Below are 18,925 nucleotides of genomic sequence, written 5' to 3'. Positions count from 1 at the left end.
TTTTCCTCAAAAGAAACAATTTATTTAGAATAAAACAAAAGCAGCTCAACTGTGAGCGCACGTTTGAGTGACAGCTACTTTTAAGCTGTGTGAGCCATAAAAAGGGTTTTTCTTTTCCAGAAATCTTGTGTACACAGCACAAAGCAAGGTCATTTTTTTTCCACTTAAAACACCGGCATTGGCATCACAATAGCAGATACACAACTTTAAGCTGCCATTTTAGTAAAATGCACAAATACTAAACAGATTAGCTTTCTTCCATCAAGAGGCCCATGTAAACTTCACATAAGCCACAACTTCTCTTCAAAAAGGTCCATTAGAGCTTTGAATTCCATGTCTTCATCCGTTGTTCACCAGTTTTGCTTGCAGGGGGGGAAAAAAAGGTTATTCAGTACAAATGTTTACAATATTAAAAATATATATATTTCCCCTATGCCATTATAGATGAACATAACATTAACAAGACCTTCCTGGACAATCCACCTTGACTTCAAAAAGCACCAATAATACCCACTGGCACAAACCTTGAAATGAACTTACTGTGAACAGACAACAAGTAGAACAATAGGGTGAATTTTTTTTTTTAAAGACTGCAATTAACGATTATAGGACTGAAAATATCCTTTGTACTCATGTAACTGAGTAAAACATGTCAAAAAAATTCAGAAAAAATCAAATTTATAATCAATATATTCTATATAAGTTAAAAAAAATGAAACTATAAAAAGGTGGAATTTAGTCAAACTTATACCCCCTCTATTTTCATTCTGTAATCTATATGGAGCAATACAGACCTACTCCATCATTGTAGAAAGGGGTCAAGATACAAAACCTTTTAAAAATCCACCTTCATTTGTGTTACCAAAGACAGCAGCTGTTATTTTCTTTAAAACACTCATACAAACAATTGCTAAACAGCCAAAGAACACTGTGGGACTTTAAATTTCCAACTGTTTAAATCATACATATAAAACTCCTCATTAAGCTAGACAGTTCACTGTGGTCACCTGAAATCATTTTCTCCCTTTAGGCATATCACTATAACCAGAATGTTAACAGGGTCAGCTCCATTTCTCTTCCTGTTCTCATACCTAACTATCTCCAAAGCAAATATTGTGGCAGAGACAGAAAAAAAAGTCCAGAAATTCTCTCCAAAAACTTTTTCACAAAAAGGTCATTAAGGCCCTCTTCTCAAGAGGATTTCCTAGTTCTGTTACCACAGAGTTTTTGGTGATGGTTCCTATATGGACCCAAACTGCAGTTTAAGTTGTACCTTCGTAATGAGCAATTTCACTGTCTGAAGAAACTATTAAAAGAAATTAAAAAGACAAAACAACAACAACAAAAACTGTCAGTGAAAATCTGCTCATGAAATAGTTTTTAAATAAACTAAACAAGTGTTAGACTCTGAAAGCAACACACCCCTTACTTTTACTGTTGTACCTCAAGTGGTCTAACTGAGCTAAGGGCCAGAACATATTACCTTCAAAATGTGACAAAAGCTTATATCAGCCAAAGGACGGACTGTTTTAAGACGTAATCCTTAAGGGGAAAACTCTGCTTACTCTTGAGTGAGAGTCAAAACAGACATCTCAAACCAGGAATTTAAATTTTTTCGTGGAAAACTCTTTATAGAAATCCCAGTAACAACCAACAAAATAACACTAAAAATAAATTGACTAGGAGCTGAATGATTAATTTTTCATAAACTTTGAAATTGTGATTAAAAATCTAAATTAGCTTGATGCTTCTTTTTTTCACCAGTAACACTTAATGAGTCATTTAATGATATACTTAAGAAATTCCATTCATTTGAACTTGAGTTCCAGAAAAATCAATCAAACAAATACATTTTTAAAAAAATAAAAGCAAAAGAAATAACTGGCTGTCACAAAGAACATCCAATGTTGAGATTACAAATTCTGGCTAGTGAGAATTAGAACCAGATTGTTTTAGACAAATGCTTTCATTCTACTCTTAAGTTTAGGTAGATAGTTTACCAATGTTATAAACCTGAACAACAGAATGAACAATACAAATAAGAGATTCATCTGAATGATGGCACTCTGTAGGTAAGCACCAAACTAAACATAATTTTGTTATAATACATACATTTAGAAATGGTATCAAGCCATTGTTTCAAAAGCACTGAAGTGCAAATTGCCCAGATCTAACAAAAGCCACGATGTCAGATAAAGAATCAAACAAACATGGAGCAAACCCATAGTACTCTACTCTTCGATAAGCTGGCATATCAACTTAAAAAAAAAAAGCCACACACACTTTGGATTAGAGTAAAATTAGATATCAAGGACTTTACTCTCTAAAAGAGTAAAATCATTTGTTCAGCCATCTTATCAAAAGGTATTCAAAAGTTAATGGTTAGTGAGACTATTTAAACTGGAAAAAAATGTATCTAGCCACAAATTGTACTTTGACCCCATTTATTTATGCATAGACTGCACACTGACATAAGTTTCTGAACAGGTGTCTATTCCATATTAGCGTGTCAAGCAGTTTTTTAAAAGCAAAAGGACCAAAAGTGTTCATTGTAGGACTTCCAGGTGTTTTCCCTACAGGCACACCAAGGACCTCTGTGCTCATACCCTATTATCTTCCTTCTCTCAAAATGGCTAGTTTTTCCAGTTTAAAAACAAAAAAAAAACACAAAAGTCTCCAAACTTACAAAGAAAACTTATAAATGCATAGTGAAAACTAAAAAGGATGACACAGCAGTGATGAGGCTTTCATGCTAACATGCATTAGACACCTGTCATAATGGACAATTAAAAATTACATGACGTTTCCCTGGGTTATTATTGGTGCTATTTCAAAACTATCAGCTTTGATAACAGAAAGAAAACAGTTGAGTTCTGCCAGGCTTTCAGTAAGTCACTTACATAGCATAGAAACATGACCATGATCCAAAGGTCCTCAAGTTTCTAATCATAATTAAATATCAAGGGCTTTAGCTAAAGTCCTCAACATTTAAACCACAGGGGAAAATACACTTACAAATGACCTGAGAAACTAGGGATTGGGGGTGGAGGAGGAAAATAAAAGACAAGGAAACCATGAATTGTTGTTAAGCAGCAAAAGCTCTTGTTAAGAACCAGAAATTGATAATCTTCAGTCTGGGAAAAAACTGTGGAGGTGGGCTAAATTATTTTATACTAATTCCAGGTGTCTGAGAAAATAAACCACTAAAAAACGGTTTTCCTAAACTGATTATTTCAATTCTCTGTGGCTGGACACCAATGAAAATATAAACACAAAATTTCAAAGATACTCAAAATACTTTCAATAATGTGAAGTCATCGCTGTTTAAATATGAAAATAAAAATCCAAGCAATATTTTGAGAGTATGTCAAAAGTATTTCAAAATGACTTAAAAAAAATTCTGCAATCCAGATATGGGTGATTAATGCCCACTGAAATAAAAGGATGACTTATGAGCCTGCAGACAACTCTTCTTTCTATTACTGAAGTCAGAAATTTGGGTGAATACAATATAAAAACTCACCTCTGCTGAAAAACACAAGTTTTGAAATTTTCAACAATTAGAACTGTACCTGCTATACCCCTCAGAAAGTCAGTGAAAACACCACCACACACCAATAACTGACCAAAGAACTCTGATTTTAAAAGCACCTACTCACTTCCTGCATACTAGTGTAAGCAAAAGACAACGTGGTTTGTAACACACTCCTCTATTTTTACTGAACAGCTACAGCTACAAACCAAAAGTGCATATATGGGATACAGAACTCAAAAACTAATGGTAAAAGCATATATGTTAAAGCAAGCTCTTGGGAACACACCACGTATTTTAAGAAAAATACTCAAATACCTGATTAAAGTAATTGCCAACGTTTTATGTATGCTTTACCAGCTTATACTCCTGAGATCCCTGCTCAAATTTCAGCCACACAAATAACATTTCTGGTACAGGAATTATTTACCTACATACCAATCAAAGCCATTTTTAGGGGTGTATTATCTTTTTACAGCTAGTGGGCTCTTTGTTTTTCAAATTCTAACTTTTCAAATTTCTGGTTTTGTAACTTTGAGGATTTTTTTAAGTTCAAGATTAAAAAAGAAAAAAAATCCGCAGAAAAAGAGGAAAACAGTTATACATAAGAGTGGAAACTCCTGATTAAAGTAAATCCACTTGCCTGCTACCTTTAGGGGAGTCCTTTCACTTAAAATAATAGCTAAACTCTCCTGACTTCTATTTTAAAGAGGTTTATAAAAATATAAAAAAGAAAATACCTAAAACTAAACAACTAATTAAAAAGAAAATTTCATCTGACGCTGTATCCCATTACACATCACAAAACAGGAACCATGTCAAAGTACTAAATACAAGTTACACATGGACTTTAAGACGCACCACGGACAATGATCATGACCAGGTAATCTTCTTCAGATTTGGCCAGTGCCTTGGCAGGGGAATCCAGGAACTGCTGGGAGAACTCACAGGGTGGAAAGGCATGAAGGACTCCAGTGTTTTCCTTGTCTTTGTTGCCCCCCACAGGGAGGCTGATCACCCCAGCGGCCTGCTTTTGCTTTAAGTAGGACACAAGGTTCCTAAGTGGCCTCTGAGTAGAGGTGGCAGTGTCTGATGTGGCTGAGGAAGAAGAGGACCTGCTATCAGAACTTCCAGGCACAGCCAGAAGAATAGCATAACCATTGGGCCCTGCCACTTTGATGCGTCGCGTTACTTCATCCAACTTGGGCTGGTCCAAACGAAGACGCTGAGTGATCTTGAGCTGGGCCACTTTGCCCCCAGTTGAGCCCTCCACAAGAAGACTACTAGCCACCTGGAGGTCACCCTGCAACAGATGCATGTTGGAAGGAAAGTTGCTGTTCTTCAACAGAAGCATGCCCTGCCAGGCCAAACAGAGTTTGGGAGATGCTGCTGCTGCAGGGGCGGTCCCCCCATCCTGTTTCTGGGAAGGGGACTTCAGCTTTGATGAAGCAGTGCTGGTGCTGGATGCACTCCCATCAGGCCGATCTTCTTTTTTCAGAGGGCTTTTACCCTCCGTGGTAGCAGTTGTCCGGTGCTTCTTATCCCGTTCAGCTGATGCAGAGTTTTTACGGTCTCGCTTGTCACCCTGGCTCTTCTCCAAACTACCTCGTCGGTCTCTGATTGGAGAGGGCCTTTCCAAGAGAAGACGGGAAGATCGATCGTTGTCGCTGTTGTAGCGATCCCGGCTACTGCCCAATTCTGGACTGCGGTCAGGAGAAGGCGCGCAATGACGTTTTCGTGGACGGTCACTCTCTGGGGACCTATCCAGATGCCGACCCCCACTCTCCTCAGGCAGCCTTCGCTTCCTAGGTTGGTCTCTGCTGCTGGGCAGATCTCGATCACCTCTGTCCCGGTCCAACGACCAGCCATCCCGCCTACGATCCAGGCTATCCAGTGGCTCATAAGCAGGCACAGCAGTAGCTGCAGTCCGAGTGCTGCGTTCACGGACTGGGGGTGGGGGCGGAACCCAATCAGAGTCAGGATAAAGGTCCCTATCACGATCTCTGTACAGTATGGGTGGTGTCCTATCCCGAGCACCCCTCAAAGGGTCGGGTGCCCGGTGTCCAAAAGCATCTGTCACCAGTTCATAATGAGTTAACGGCAGAGGCTGCAGATATTGCTGCTGGTAACGATGTTCTGTGTCTGCAAAGTCTACTCTAAGGCGACGATCTGGGCCACCAAGTGGGAAGCCCCTCATATGGGTCCAAGCAGCATGAGCTGCATCCAGGCTTTCGTACTGGATATACGCCCAACTATCACCTTTGCGGTAGTCAATGGTGCGTATGGTGCCAAACCGGTCAAACTCCCGTGCCAGGGCAGCAAGAGGCACCCAAGGACCCAGGCCACCTACCCAAAGGCGGGTGGTGGGTGTAGCTTTGCCATAGCCAATTTTGATAGGATTCCGAATGATAATTTTGCCAGACATCGCTAGTTTGGCCCGGTGAGACATATCTAGGTTTTCAAATTTGAGAAAGCCATAGGTACTGGTCTGGCCCCGAGAAGGCCTCTTGATGTCTACCTCTGTGATGACTCCGAAACGGTCAAAAGCCCTTCTTAGATCACTCTCTGTCACAGTGATGTCTAGGTTGCCCAAGAAAAGCGTCCGGTTAGCTCGCTGATCATCCTCGGGTGAGATCTCATCTACTTCTCTGAAAGGAGCAGCACCTGCTCCAGTTCCCACCCTTGGCTCAAGACTGTAGGCTGGGCGCACTCTCTCATAGAACGAGTAGTCTCGCTCTCTCTCCAGGTCTCGGGGCAGTGGTGGCGGAGGTGGAGGGGGCAGGCGGCCGAGGGCCAACTGCTGCAAGCGGTAGTCTCTGTATCCCAAGGCTGCACCACCAGGGGAAAGTGATCTCTGGCCTCCACCACCTCCTCCAGGGGGGTGCCGGTGACCACTTACAGAGGACCCGACCACACTGGCTGAAGGAGGATAGGAATCTTTGTCTAAAGGGGAGCGGCTGCGGCGCCGGCTCACATACACGGCTTCTATCTTCAGCGGCCGGTCATAGAGCACTAGGCGGCCTCTGGCATGCTTGGCCGCCCGCGCGTCCTCTGGCCGCCGGAAGTTCACAAAGGCTACTCGCTCATCCCCGCTGCCAGAACCCGAGAGATGACTGATTTTGACACTTACATCACCGAAGCGTTTAAACTCGTGAAACAATCCGTCCTCCACTGCTTCGTCACTCAGCTGGGACCCCAACTCGCTTATCTTCAGTGTCTTGTATTCCCCGCCATCTCCGCCGCCAGGAGCTGAAGAGGCGGCCCCAGAGGAACGTGACTCCCCGCCTCCACCCCGGGAGCTGCTGCGCGACTCGCCCCCGCCCGAGGAATTTTTGGTGCTTGGGGAGCTGTAACTATGCAAGCGGCTACTGGAGCTGCCCCCTCCGGTGTCGTACTCGCGGCTACCACCTCGGCTGCTAGACTTGTCCAGATGAAGGCTGCGCCGCGACCCGCCGCCGCCGTCTGTCTTTCCGCTGCTGCTCCCATTGCTGCCACCAGAGCCCCCTAACTTCTTGCTCCGCTCCCCGCGGGAAGTCGAATCCTCACCACCACGGGAGCGTTTCGGCTTGACCGGAGAGCGCTCTTTTCCCTTCATGGTAGCGGGGCGTCGGAGATCTTCTCCGCGGAACTGACTAACCCGCCGCCCCGCGCTCGTTTCACACAGCGGAACCGCACGCCGCCATCTTGGACTCTGCCGCGGCAGAGGGTCCCGCCCCGCAGTCTTCATTGGTCAATTAGTTCCGCTCTTCTACAGTCTCATTGGGAAAACTATTTGTCTGTCTTTACATCTCCCCGCGCTCCGGGAAGGCGCCCGCCCAACCACTGTTATTGGGCTCCCAACGCCCTAGTCAGAGTACCTCATTGGTTATATTCGTTGTCCATCTTAACGGTTCCTCGCGCCAGACTGTAGCTCCGCCCCGCGTACTCGACGGTCACCTGACCCAAAGTCTTGAGGCGTTGATTGGACAAAAAGTCTGCCCTCTAACGGTACTTCTTGCGGGGCGAAAGCAGTGATCCCGCCTCCTCATAACTTTCATTGGTTTATGACCCCGTCCTTTAACCTACTATTTGGGAAGTCAGGCCATATGTTCTAGCATTTTTTTTTTTTCTGAGAGGGCGGCTCACAGCGATCTCGCGAGAGAGAGAAAGCTCTCTCTTTCAACGCCTTTCTTCCAACTCCTCCGGCGGCTGAAAGAAGTTTAAATCTGATTGGATGTTGACGATGAAGTTGATAGGCCGAAATAACTGTCCATCACTCGCTTAAAGGCGTAGGCTCTTACAATGAGGAGGCTGCCTGAAGGTGAAAGAGTAGAATACGCGCTTGCTGTGCGACGTCACTTAGACGTCGCGAAATGGTGACCATAAAACAGTTCCTCCTCCCCGCGTTCGGCGTTTTCCTTTCCAACATTTGTTCGCTCCCACGGCGTACTTGGTTGGGGTTTGGCCCTCGGACCTCAGAACTTCTAGGCGCCCTACCTCCTACCTGTGTGGGACAAGGAGCTGGGCTTCTGTCTCTCCCCTCTCACTGTTGGGCCCACGAATCCCTCAGGAAACCGTCCAGGGGCGCCCAGCCGACACCATCTTAGCCCCGTTGGCCTTTGCGTGAAAGGCCTTTAAAAGCCCCACCCACCGTACGCAAGAAAGCGCTCTGGGGCCCGCGGAGCAGGCGGGGCCGGGTTCACAGTTCACGAAGCGCGGGGTCACACTAACTCCCGGGTCCGGGCGGGTCGTAAGCCGACCGCAGGCCCTTGGGGCCCCGCAGCGCTGGAGCCGGTGCTTAGCCCAGGCTGGAAGCCGGCACTGCTCGGTGCGTTTCATTCTCGCCCGAGTGTCCTGGGGTAACCTAGGACAGAGAGACTGAAGCTTCCAGTTTCGACTCCTGTAGTCGGGGTGGGGACTCTCGGGCCACGGCGGACGAGTCTAGGCTTCATGATTTATGTTGCAAATTCACGTAGATTTGGGGTTTTGTCGTCCGATAATATAGCTGCGTTTGATTTTTATATGTTAATAACCTTCTCTGGTAAATAATCGAGTGAAATGAATGTACTTTGCTCTCTGCAGATGTGTCGCGTTTTTTCCTGTGGCTTCTTGTACGTGCCCCCACCTTCAGTTAGTTTATGCTAGAACCGGGTAGAACAGCCACCTTGCCATCTAAGTCCATCTCTTTTGACTCTTACAATTATTCGCCGCTTTAAAACCCAACTTTCTTTCCATAGACCTTCATTGTGTCAGACAGTAAAGCACTTGTGTGGGGTGCTGGTGATACCGAGGTGAAAACAGGTACAGTTTCTATCCGATGAAGGGAGCTAGTGCTGAGTTCATCACAGGGCTAAGCTTTTTTTTTTTTTTTTTTTTAATTTTATTTTATTTTTAAACTTTACATAATTGTATTAGTTTTGCCAAATATCAAAATGAATCCGCCACAGGTATACATGTGTTCCCCATCCTGAACCCTCCTCCTTCCTCCCTCCCCATACCATCCCTCTGGGTCGTTCCAGTGCACTAGCCCCAAGCATCCAGTATCGTGCATCGAACCTGGACTGGCATCTCGTTTCATACATGATATTTTACATGTTTCAATGCCATTCTCCCAAATCTTCCCACCCTCTCCCTCTCCCTCAGAGTCCATAAGACTGTTCTATACATCAGTGTCTCTTTTGCTGTCTCGTACACAGGGTTATTGTTACCATCTTTCTAAATTCCATATATATGCGTTAGTATACTGTATTGGTGTTTTTCCTTCTGGCTTACTTCACTCTGTATAATAGGCTCCAGTTTCATCCACCTCATTAGAATGGATTCAAATGTTTTCTTTTTAATGGCTGAGTAATACTCCATTGTGTATATGTACCATAGCTTTCTTATCCATTCATCTGCTGATGGACATCTAGGTTGCTTCCATGCCCTGGCTATTATAAACAGTGCTGCGATGAACATTGGGGTACACGTGTCTCTTTCCCTTCTGGTTTCCTCAGTATGCCCAGCAGTGGGATTGCTGGATCATAAGGCAGTTCTATTTCCAGTTTTTTAAGGAATCTCCACACTGTTCTCCATAGTGGCTGTACTAGTTTGCATTCCCAGCAACAGTGTAAGAGGGTTCCCTTTTCTCCACACCCATAAAATTCTCCAGCATTTATTATTTGTAGACTTTTGGATGGCAGCCATTCTGACTGGTGTGAGATGGTACCTCATAGTGGTTTTGATTTGCATTTCTCTGATAATGAGTGATGTTGAGCATCTTTTCATGTGTTTGTTAGCCATCTGTATGTCTTCTTTGGAGAAATGTCTATTTAGTTCTTGGGCCCATTTTTTGATTGGGTCATTTATTTTTCTGGAGTTGAGCTGTAGGAGTTGCTTGTATATTTTTGAGATTAGTTGTTTGTCAGTTGCTTCATTTGCTATTATTTTCTCCCATTCTGAAGGCTGTCTTTTCACCGTGCTAATAGTTTCCTTTGATGTGCAGAAGCTTTTAAGGTTAATTAGGTCCCATTTGTTTATTTTTGCTTTTATTTCCAATATTCTGGGAGGTGGGTCATAAAAATAAAAACCATATGATTATCTCAATAGATGCAGAGAAAGCCTTTGACAAAATTCAACACCCATTTATGATAAAAACTCTCCAGAAAGCAGGAATAGAAGGAACATACCTCAACATAATAAAAGCTATATATGACAACCCACAGCAAACATTATCCTCAATGGTGAAAAATTGAAAGCATTTCCTCTAAAGTCAGGAACAAGACAAGGGTGCCCACTTTCACCATTACTGTTCAACATAGTTTTGGAAGTTTTGGCCACAGCAATCAGAGCAGAAAAAGAAATAAAAGGAATCCAAATTGGAAAACAAGAAGTAAAACTCTCACTATTTGCAGATGACATGATCCTCTACATAGAAAACCCTAGAGACTCCACCAGAAAATTACTAGAACTAATCAATGACTATAGTAAAGTTGCAGGATATAAAATCAACACACAGAAATCCCTTGCATTCCTATACACGAATAATGAGAAAACAGAAAGAGAAATTAAGGAAACAATTCCATTCACCATTGCAACGGAAAGAATAAAATACTTAGGAATATATCTACCTAAAGAAACTAAAGACCTATATATAGAAAACTATAAAATACTGGTGAAAGAAATCAAAGAGGACACTAATAGATGGAGGAATATACCATGTTCATGGATTGGAAGAATCAATATAGTGAAAATGAGTATACTACCCAAAGCAATTTATAGATTCAATGCAATCCCTATCAAGCTACCAACAGTATTCTTCACAGAGCTAGAACAAATAATTTCACAATTTGTAGGGCTAAGCTTTTATACATTCCTCCTCATGTCCTCTGGGCAGAGGAAAGGGAATTCTTGTATTGATACATCTCTCAAGATTCTATCTGTAGGAGACAATGTGAGATGTTTTTAAACATGACAACTTTTGAGGTAACTATGTCCCCCAAACTGAAACCTAAACTTTGAAACTTTTAGAAACTCAAAACTGTTTGCTGCTGCTGCTAAGTCGCGTCAGTCGTGTCTGTCTCTGTGCGACCCCATAGATGGCAGCCCAACAGGCTCCTCTATCCCTGGGATTCTCCAGACAAGAATACTGGAGTGGGTTGCCATTTCCTTCTCCAATGCATGAAAGTGAAAAGTGAAAGTGAAGTCGCTCAGTCGTGTCCGACTCTTAGCGACCCTATGGTCTGTAGCCTACAGGCTCCTCCGTCCATGGGATTCTCCAGGCAAGAGTACTGGAGTGGGTTGCCGTTGCCTTCTCCAGAAAACTGTTTAGCCCTGGCTTTTTAAGAAATTTGGAGGTGAAGATGTGAGCCTTTCATCTGGAGTAGACTATAAAAGCTTAAAAGAAACCAAATATGCAAAAGCATTTCTATGATACTGTAATGTGTGGACATAGTCATTGTATTAAAACTGTTAAAATAACTTCATAAGGCATAGTATGGTGTGTATAATATGCTACCATTTGTAGTCTTAAAAAATGATACGCCTGTTTATGTGTTTGCACATTTTGTGTGTGTGTATATATATATATATATTCATAGAAACAGTTGAGACTACTTAGGTTATTGAGATGCTGAGGAGAGGGGAGCTGAGGGTCTGGGTGGGAGAACGACTCAAATTTTCATTATATAGCTTTATGCGTTATTAATACTTGTTTTACCATGTGCATGATATTGCTATTTGTGTTTTTCAAAATAGCAATTATTTTTAGCTTTCCTTAAAAAACTTTTTATGGAAAAACTAAAAAATGTACAAAAGTACAAAGCTTTAAAGAACTCTCTTGTACCCAACATTTCAGCCATTTTCAGATCATGTCAGTCTTGTTTCATCTACATTGTCCTCTTATTCTTCCCCCTCTTGATTATTTTGTTCCAAGCTTATTGGCTCCGGAAATGAAATAAACCATTTCTCCAAGTAATTCTGGTTCCTTTAGTGGGAAATGATCCTTAAAGATAGAATTTCTTTTTTTTTAATTTAGGCCAATTAAAAAAAAATTATTCAAAAGAAAAATGACTTTACATAGGGGATTTTCATAGAACACAACACAAAATTGAAGTTAAGCCATTACCTGATTAAGCATTATCTGTTACAGCTAACCTAGAAAAGATTAAAGGCAGGAGGGGAAGGGGACCACAGGATGAGATAGTTGAAGGGCATCATCGACTCAATGGACATGAGTTTGAGCAAACTCCGGGAGTTGGTGAAGGACAGGGAAGACTGGTGTGCTGCAGTCCATGGGTTCACATGTGGGACACAACTGAGCAACCGACTGAACAACAACAGCAATAGCTAACCTAAATAAATCGGTCTCCAGGGCGACTGTTTTTGGCCTAAATTGACCTGCTTAGGTGACTCACTGATTTTTTTTAAAAAAGTAAAAATAATGACCAAATAAGTATAGTATCCCAAATCTCGTAGGGTCTGAAGGAGCACAAGAATTGAGGGAGAGAATACGGAGAATGATACTGCCGTGCCTGAGGCTCTGTGAGGCTTAGTGGCTTGCTGTTTGAAACACCAAGGAACTTGATGTAAGATATTGCCTACAAGTGGCTATGGTAGGAAGGCTCATCTGGGGTGGGGGTGGGGGGCACCAGAGGGGAGGTGATAGCCTGTCTGATATAAAGAGGACTGGTAAGTTTAATGGATAGGTATGAAAAGGCCTGGATTCCATTATCAGTAACAGAGCCAAAATACCACCTGTGTGTGTGTGTGTATGTGTGTGTGTATGACAGAACTGAATAATGAATGACATGACATGTTGATCCAAGCTGTAGTTAAGTGATTTATTTTGGTTTCATTTCCTTTGTGTTCTTTAAAGTATGAAGTGGCTTATTGAAGTTATACCAGCCTGTGTTCACACATGTGCTTTTGAGAGGGCTGAGAGGATAAAAGTGACCCACGGTTTAGAGGGGCAAGACTTTGAACACTTTTTCTACTGTTGGTGATGGAGTTGTTGAGGTCCAGTCCAGGCTTTCATCTGCTCTCCTTGTGGTCTATGGCCAGATTTGTGAGGATAACTGACCTGGGTGAGGAGGATCTTTCAGCAGTCATGGAAACAGAGTTAAGCTACCAACAGATTCCCTGAGCATCATAGCAGCAGGATGATCTCTCCTTTTAGTGCCTTGTCAAAAACCAAAAAATAGTGTTGAGGGAAAGCTGCCATTGCCCATTGTGGCTTCAGTGTTGACCCCTTGCAGCTGTACAACTCAAAGCCCCTAGCTGTCTAAATAAAGTGCTTTCTCCATCTCCTTTAGAATCAGTTTTGGATTAAAAAGGAAAAGCAAAAATGAAAGTTACATTCAAGGAAGAAAGCTGGGCAATTAAAAGATATCAGTATGTTTCCTGTCAAATGTGTTCTTTCCACCCTCTTCCTTCCTAGGTTTTATTGTTTGTGTATCCTTAATACACACAGAGACAATTATGACTGCAATATGAAATTTACCTTGGGAGCTGAGAGCCCTTTGATTTCCTGGCAGATGCAAAGAGGCCTGAAGCTGGAAATTTTTTTTAAAATTTCCCACTCACAGTTGTGAATTAAATTTCTCTGTTTCATTTTCTTTTATGAAATGAGTGGCCTGACAGTAAGATTTGTTTTGTTTGCTCTGCAGAAAAAGTGTGTGTTTTACCCATAGACATATATGAAATCCCTAAAATAGCAAATAATCATTTAGGACACAGTTTGCACTATAAAGTCACTTGTTTGTGGTTTGTATGGTTTTTTAAAAACAGCTTTATTAAGATATAATTTACATACCATAAAGTTCACCCACTTAAAGCATACAATTCAGTGGGTTTTAGCATACATAAGCTATGCATGTGGTTCACCCTTTAACACTGTTACAGAAAGACTCTGCTATAATTTTTTTCTACATGACTAAGCCCTAATATAATTATCTCTTTCATTTATTTAGACATTTTATAGGGCAGTGGCTAAGAGCATGAACTTTGGAACCAGCCAGCCTGGATTAAATGCCAGCTTTGCTGTAGGTCTCAAAAGAATTACTATTAATTTCTCTGGGCCTTTATTTTCTCATCTATAAGATGAGAATAATCATAAAACCTCTTTACCAGGAGGATTAAATGGGTTAAAACATACAGTTTGACCCTCAGTATCCACGGGTTCTGTGTCCTTGGATTCAACCAACCATGGCTCATCTGATTGTATAAAGAGCTTAGAAGAGTGCGTGGCACACAGTAAGCATGCATTGCTGTTAACTAGTATATTTTCTCTTTGAACTTTAGTATATAGAATTGGATTTATCATAATCCTCAGTTCCTGAGACATAATCATTAATGGTCCATTCATGGGTCTTTAAACTTTTAATTTACTTATCAAAACATAGTACATACCCATGAACCTATCACTCAATCCAAGAAATAGAGAGTTACCAGTATTTTATGTCTACTCTTTATATAGACATAAGGAGTCTACTTATGTAGACTACTTATGTAGACATATGTCTACTCCTTATATACTCCTTATATAGACATACTCCTTATATAAATGTTCCTCCCTTATCCATTGCCTACCCTCATAGATAGCTACTATCCTGAATCTGGTATTTAGCTATCACTTGTTTTGAGAACTTAAAAAAAATTTTTAAGGAATTTTAAAGTCCCTATCATGAAGTTTGGGGAAAATATATATAAAAGTGGATTTTTAAAAATTCCTTAATATATGTGCATGTGCATGCACTCATGCACATGCACATATATCACCTTAAAAGTATATTATTTTAGTTTGCCTTGTTTTGTAACTTTATACTAATTTGTATCTGTAATCTTCCTGAGGCTTGCATTTTTCATTCATAATGTTACTATGACTCTTCCATGTTATCAGAAAACTTTTGAGGAATGGATTATTTTCTTCTATTTTGATGTCCTGCAATCCTTATGCTACCACAGGATGTATTATATTAATAATATGGCTTTGCAAATTCCAGCCATCAAATAAGCATTGCAGGCACCCAGAAGGGCAGATGATGGGAGGAACAACTCCATGTCCTCCTCTTAAGACCACCTGGAAGTAACTCACTAAAATTCTGCTTCTATCTCATTTGCCAAAACATAAACCTTTGGCCACACTTAGAAAAGAAGACTGGGAAGTATACTCTGTATACTTTAGGCCAGATAAGAATCAGGGGTCTTATTTCTAAGGAGAAAGAGGGAGAACAGGCATTGGGGCCACCAACAGTCTCTTCCACAACTATGTACTGGGTGAATTACATGACACAATGCATGGAAAGCTCAAGGTACTTAGCAAGCTTCAATGAAAACTGTCATTTCATGATTTCACTTATATTATCCAATTTGATCCTCATAGTAATTATATGAGTTAGGGTAAATGTGATTATCTTAATTGCAGGTTGGGAGACAGGTTCGAGAGGCTAATTGCAGTTGCTGGTGGTGGTGGTAGTGTTTGTTTATTTCATTTTAAAGAAAGAGTCCAAGGGAAAGGAACCATAGGCCAATTCTGGAGTCCTGGCTTCTCTGGAAAAACTCTACCTTTCATAAAAACCTTGTAATTCTATGTTCTCTGATTTACTGAACTTGGCATGTAAATCTGCAAGGTGTGGGATGGAACTTAAATCTACTAAGTCCCCGCTGTGGGACACTTTCCACTGAATCCCGTATGAACCAGGTTGTTGGAAATGAAATGGCTCTCCAGCAGGGTGAAGCCTGAACAAACAAATCAGATTACATAATTGACAAATAGATAATAAAAATCAAAGCCAGACTTTTTTGAGCACATACTACATACCAGGTATTCTGCTCAAACTTTTCTCCCATTGGCTTGCTTCACTCTCACAACAACCCAAGGAGATAGGCAGGCTTATAATCCTCCCTTTTATTTTAATGCCTTTTTAAAACAACTTTTGGTGGCAAGTGGACTTATTGCAATGGCTTCTCTTGCTGTGAATCACAGGCTCTAGGGCACAGGCTCAGTAGCTGTGGCCCACAAGTTTAGTTGCCCCACAGCATGTGGGATCTTCCTGGACCAGGGATTAAGCCCATGTCCCCTGCACTGGCGGGTGGCTTTTCAACCACTGGGCCACCAGGGAAGTACACCGCCCACCCCCCCACCCCAGCTTCTTTATCAGGTAAAGGAAACTGAGGCTTAGAGATCCAATTTATTTTACAAATATTTAATAAGAATAATATGTGTAGGTTTGGTTTTTTTCCCAAGTCTGTGAAAGCATTTGATTTGAAGTCATTCTTATGTATTAGGGGTGACACTGCAGATTGCCCCCCATATCTATTCTCCCTTTCTGTGTTATGAACAGATACAATACTCTGACAGGGAACATTTTATAACAAAAAATTATAACAAATGATATAAACAATTCTTTTAGTCACTAACATAGAATATATATAGTAACTGTGTTAGTATCTGCCTACTTGAAGAATGGTACTTTAACCTCAGTCGTTTATAACAACAGGAAGAAAGTATTTCATGTGATTGTAGGCAGGTTAGAGGTGAAAATTAGCTGTCTTGCAATGGAGATGGGAATTCACAGATTCTCAGTTATTGGACGAAACTTCTAAAGTCAGAGGCAATAAAAGCTTTATTTGCTGCTCCTTTTTGAGTATTAGGCAAAATCCTCTTGCTGCTCCTATGTCAGGTGGAGATTCCAGTTTAAAGAGCTCTGGATGGTGTATCCTGTGTGTCTTCCTATATCTTTCATGTCAAATTCCATCCACCTATAAACACTGAGGTTATAAAGTTGATAGAGTGTGAGTGCTTCTGTCACCAACTGTGTTTCAATTGGACAAAAAGTTGTAGATTCTATATTTCCTGGGGTGTTTAGTACATAAATTTTCTCACAGAAATGCAATAAAGTTCTGAGATCTCATGAGCCATCTCTGTGAGCCCACTATTAGCAAGAAGAAACCAGCTTTGGGGAAACCCAGCCCCTCGACACAGCCATAAATAACCTACTGGAAACAAAAGAAGACTTCTACAAATGTTTGCATATGTTTGTCCATGACCATGGACAGTATTTCTGTGACATTTTAAAAATTATGCGTGCCTTTAACTAATCAATCTTTTTCAAACTATGTTCTATGTACCCAGCATAGTAAAGTACAGAGAGAAATTGTATGACATGAACCTTACCAAGAATTAGCTTGGATGAGAACAAAAATCAGGTACATTTAAAATTTGTCACTGAATTATTAAAATGAAAAAAAAATTTAATTAAGTCAAGTAGAGAAGTTTAGTGATAAGAGAACTCAGTGTGGGCTGGGGTAGTCAGGGGAGTTATGTAGATTCCAGACCATAAAGAATGCACAGGGTAGAATTCTAAGTCCAAGCAATGTTTTATAACAGTTCCGACCCTAAATTTCCTTACTGAATTTCCTGAACGATCTTTCCAAAATACAAATCTGAGAGTTTCCATTGCTCCGCAGATAAAGATAAGAATTCTTAATACGCCCTACAAGGCCCTATATGGTTTGGCCTTTCTACCATTCTTGCCTCTTCTTGCTCTGCATTTCCCCTGGCCTTCTTTCTGTCCCACACACTCATTGAACTCCCTCCCTTCCCAGGGCGTATGCTCTTCTCTACCCTCATCACCATGTGAACTATTCATACTTCAGGGATCATTTCCAGGTTACCTCCTCAGGGCAGCCTTCCCTGACTAGACTGAAGTCCCCTATTACAGGCTCTCATTTACCATGTGACATGCCTCTCCTTCATTGCACCTGTCACAGTTGCAATTTTACATTTGTTGTAATTATTTTATTTACAATTTAGTGCATTTGATTTATGTCTTTCTTCCCCCAAGTTTTCATAAGGACAGCACTGTGTGTGTCTGGTTACTTACCATTTTATCCGCAGTTGTTAGCATACCATCAGGCACACAATTGACACAAGTTTTTGTTTGATGAATGAATGAATGAACATAATCTATATCAGTATTTCCCAATATCCTATAAAATGGTCCCGAGATAAAGAGTCAAATGAGTTTAGAAAACACTTTATACTGTATCGTCCAAGGCTCCACCCCTGCCCCCATGTATCTTTGCATATAAAATACTCTAGCAAACAAGAAAAAAAAAAAAAAAAGACTGTAGCAAATCCTACAGTAAAGAAGGATTCATCTTAATTCGACCACAGAATGTAAACCAGAGTTCCCTAGTGTTTTCACTCAAGGGAGGTAAACTAGCTGCCCGTGCTGATGTTTTTGGTTCAGCAAATGGTAAGAAGTGTTTTGTTTCCTGAGAGGAATTTCCCAGTAGTTAAATTGCTCTGGGAATCCAGGCAGATGTAGGATTTAGAATTTGAAAAATGGAGCCACAAGTACAAACAAGCTCTATGAATACAATCTGCTTCATGAGCTGAAGGATGGACTCTCCTCAGCACAGTTTGTAGCAGAATAAATATGTGTTCAAAGAATGAATGGAGAGAGAAAATAACTGTGGTGATAATCCTGCAGCTAGTGAGTGGTCCCATCTTAGGAAAGATAACTATAGTTAAGTTCAAGTGTCAGCTTCCACCACTGAACCACTATGATGGTTTTGAACCACTATGATGGTTCAAAAGCTGTGAAAGCTTTTGAAGCTATGATGGTTAATGTATGGGCATTTTAACTAGGTACTTACTTTAACACAGGAACTTACCCAGTCACAGGATTTAAAGAGGCAACGCTGACACTCTGAAGGCAAGTAAATACTGATTTTTGCTTCTTGGTTTTGTGATAAACATTTTGTCGATTGTTATTTTTTCCTAGGATTTAACATTAACTTCCTTTTTTGTCAAATCCAATGTTTTATTTTTCCCCTCAGTGTTCATCCTCCTTGGTCATTTGGTATCTTTTTGACTGTTTTCAAGAAACCTTTCTTGAAATTCTTCCTGCACTTGTTTTGTGACCTGCA

The 18,925-nt window shown here is 41.1% G+C and overlaps 1 protein-coding gene across 1 annotated transcript; it reads right to left on the bottom strand.

Moving 5' to 3' along the window:
• On the bottom strand, positions 1–8,182 carry RBM15 (RNA binding motif protein 15). Its single transcript, XM_086391725.1, has 2 exons — positions 4,394–8,182; positions 1–362 (listed from the first exon to the last, which is right to left on the bottom strand). The coding sequence occupies exons 1-2, from the start codon at positions 7,257–7,259 to the stop codon at positions 340–342; spliced, it is 2,889 nt and encodes a 962-aa protein (XP_086247851.1). The 5' UTR covers positions 7,260–8,182; the 3' UTR covers positions 1–339.
• Positions 8,183–18,925: the final 10,743 nt, after the last annotated feature.

This window comes from Bos grunniens, chromosome 3, assembly GCF_055505025.1.
Source record: "Bos grunniens cultivar Pamir isolate PY7600 chromosome 3, Bosgru_T2T1.0, whole genome shotgun sequence".
NCBI classification, from domain to species: Eukaryota; Metazoa; Chordata; class Mammalia; order Artiodactyla; family Bovidae; genus Bos; species Bos grunniens.
This window is presented reverse-complemented; position numbering and strand designations above follow the sequence as displayed.

What these genes read in the sequence shown, in the direction of transcription:
- RBM15 (XM_086391725.1), bottom strand. Translation starts at nt 7,259, where the DNA reads ATGAAGACTGCGGGGCGGGACCCTCTGCCGCGGCAGAGTCCAAGATGG. An exon ending in GGTCATGATCATTGTCCGTG is followed by an intron (nt 363 to 4,393) that starts GTGCGTCTTAAA and finishes CCCCCCTGCAAG; the next exon opens with CAAAACTGGTGAACAACGGA.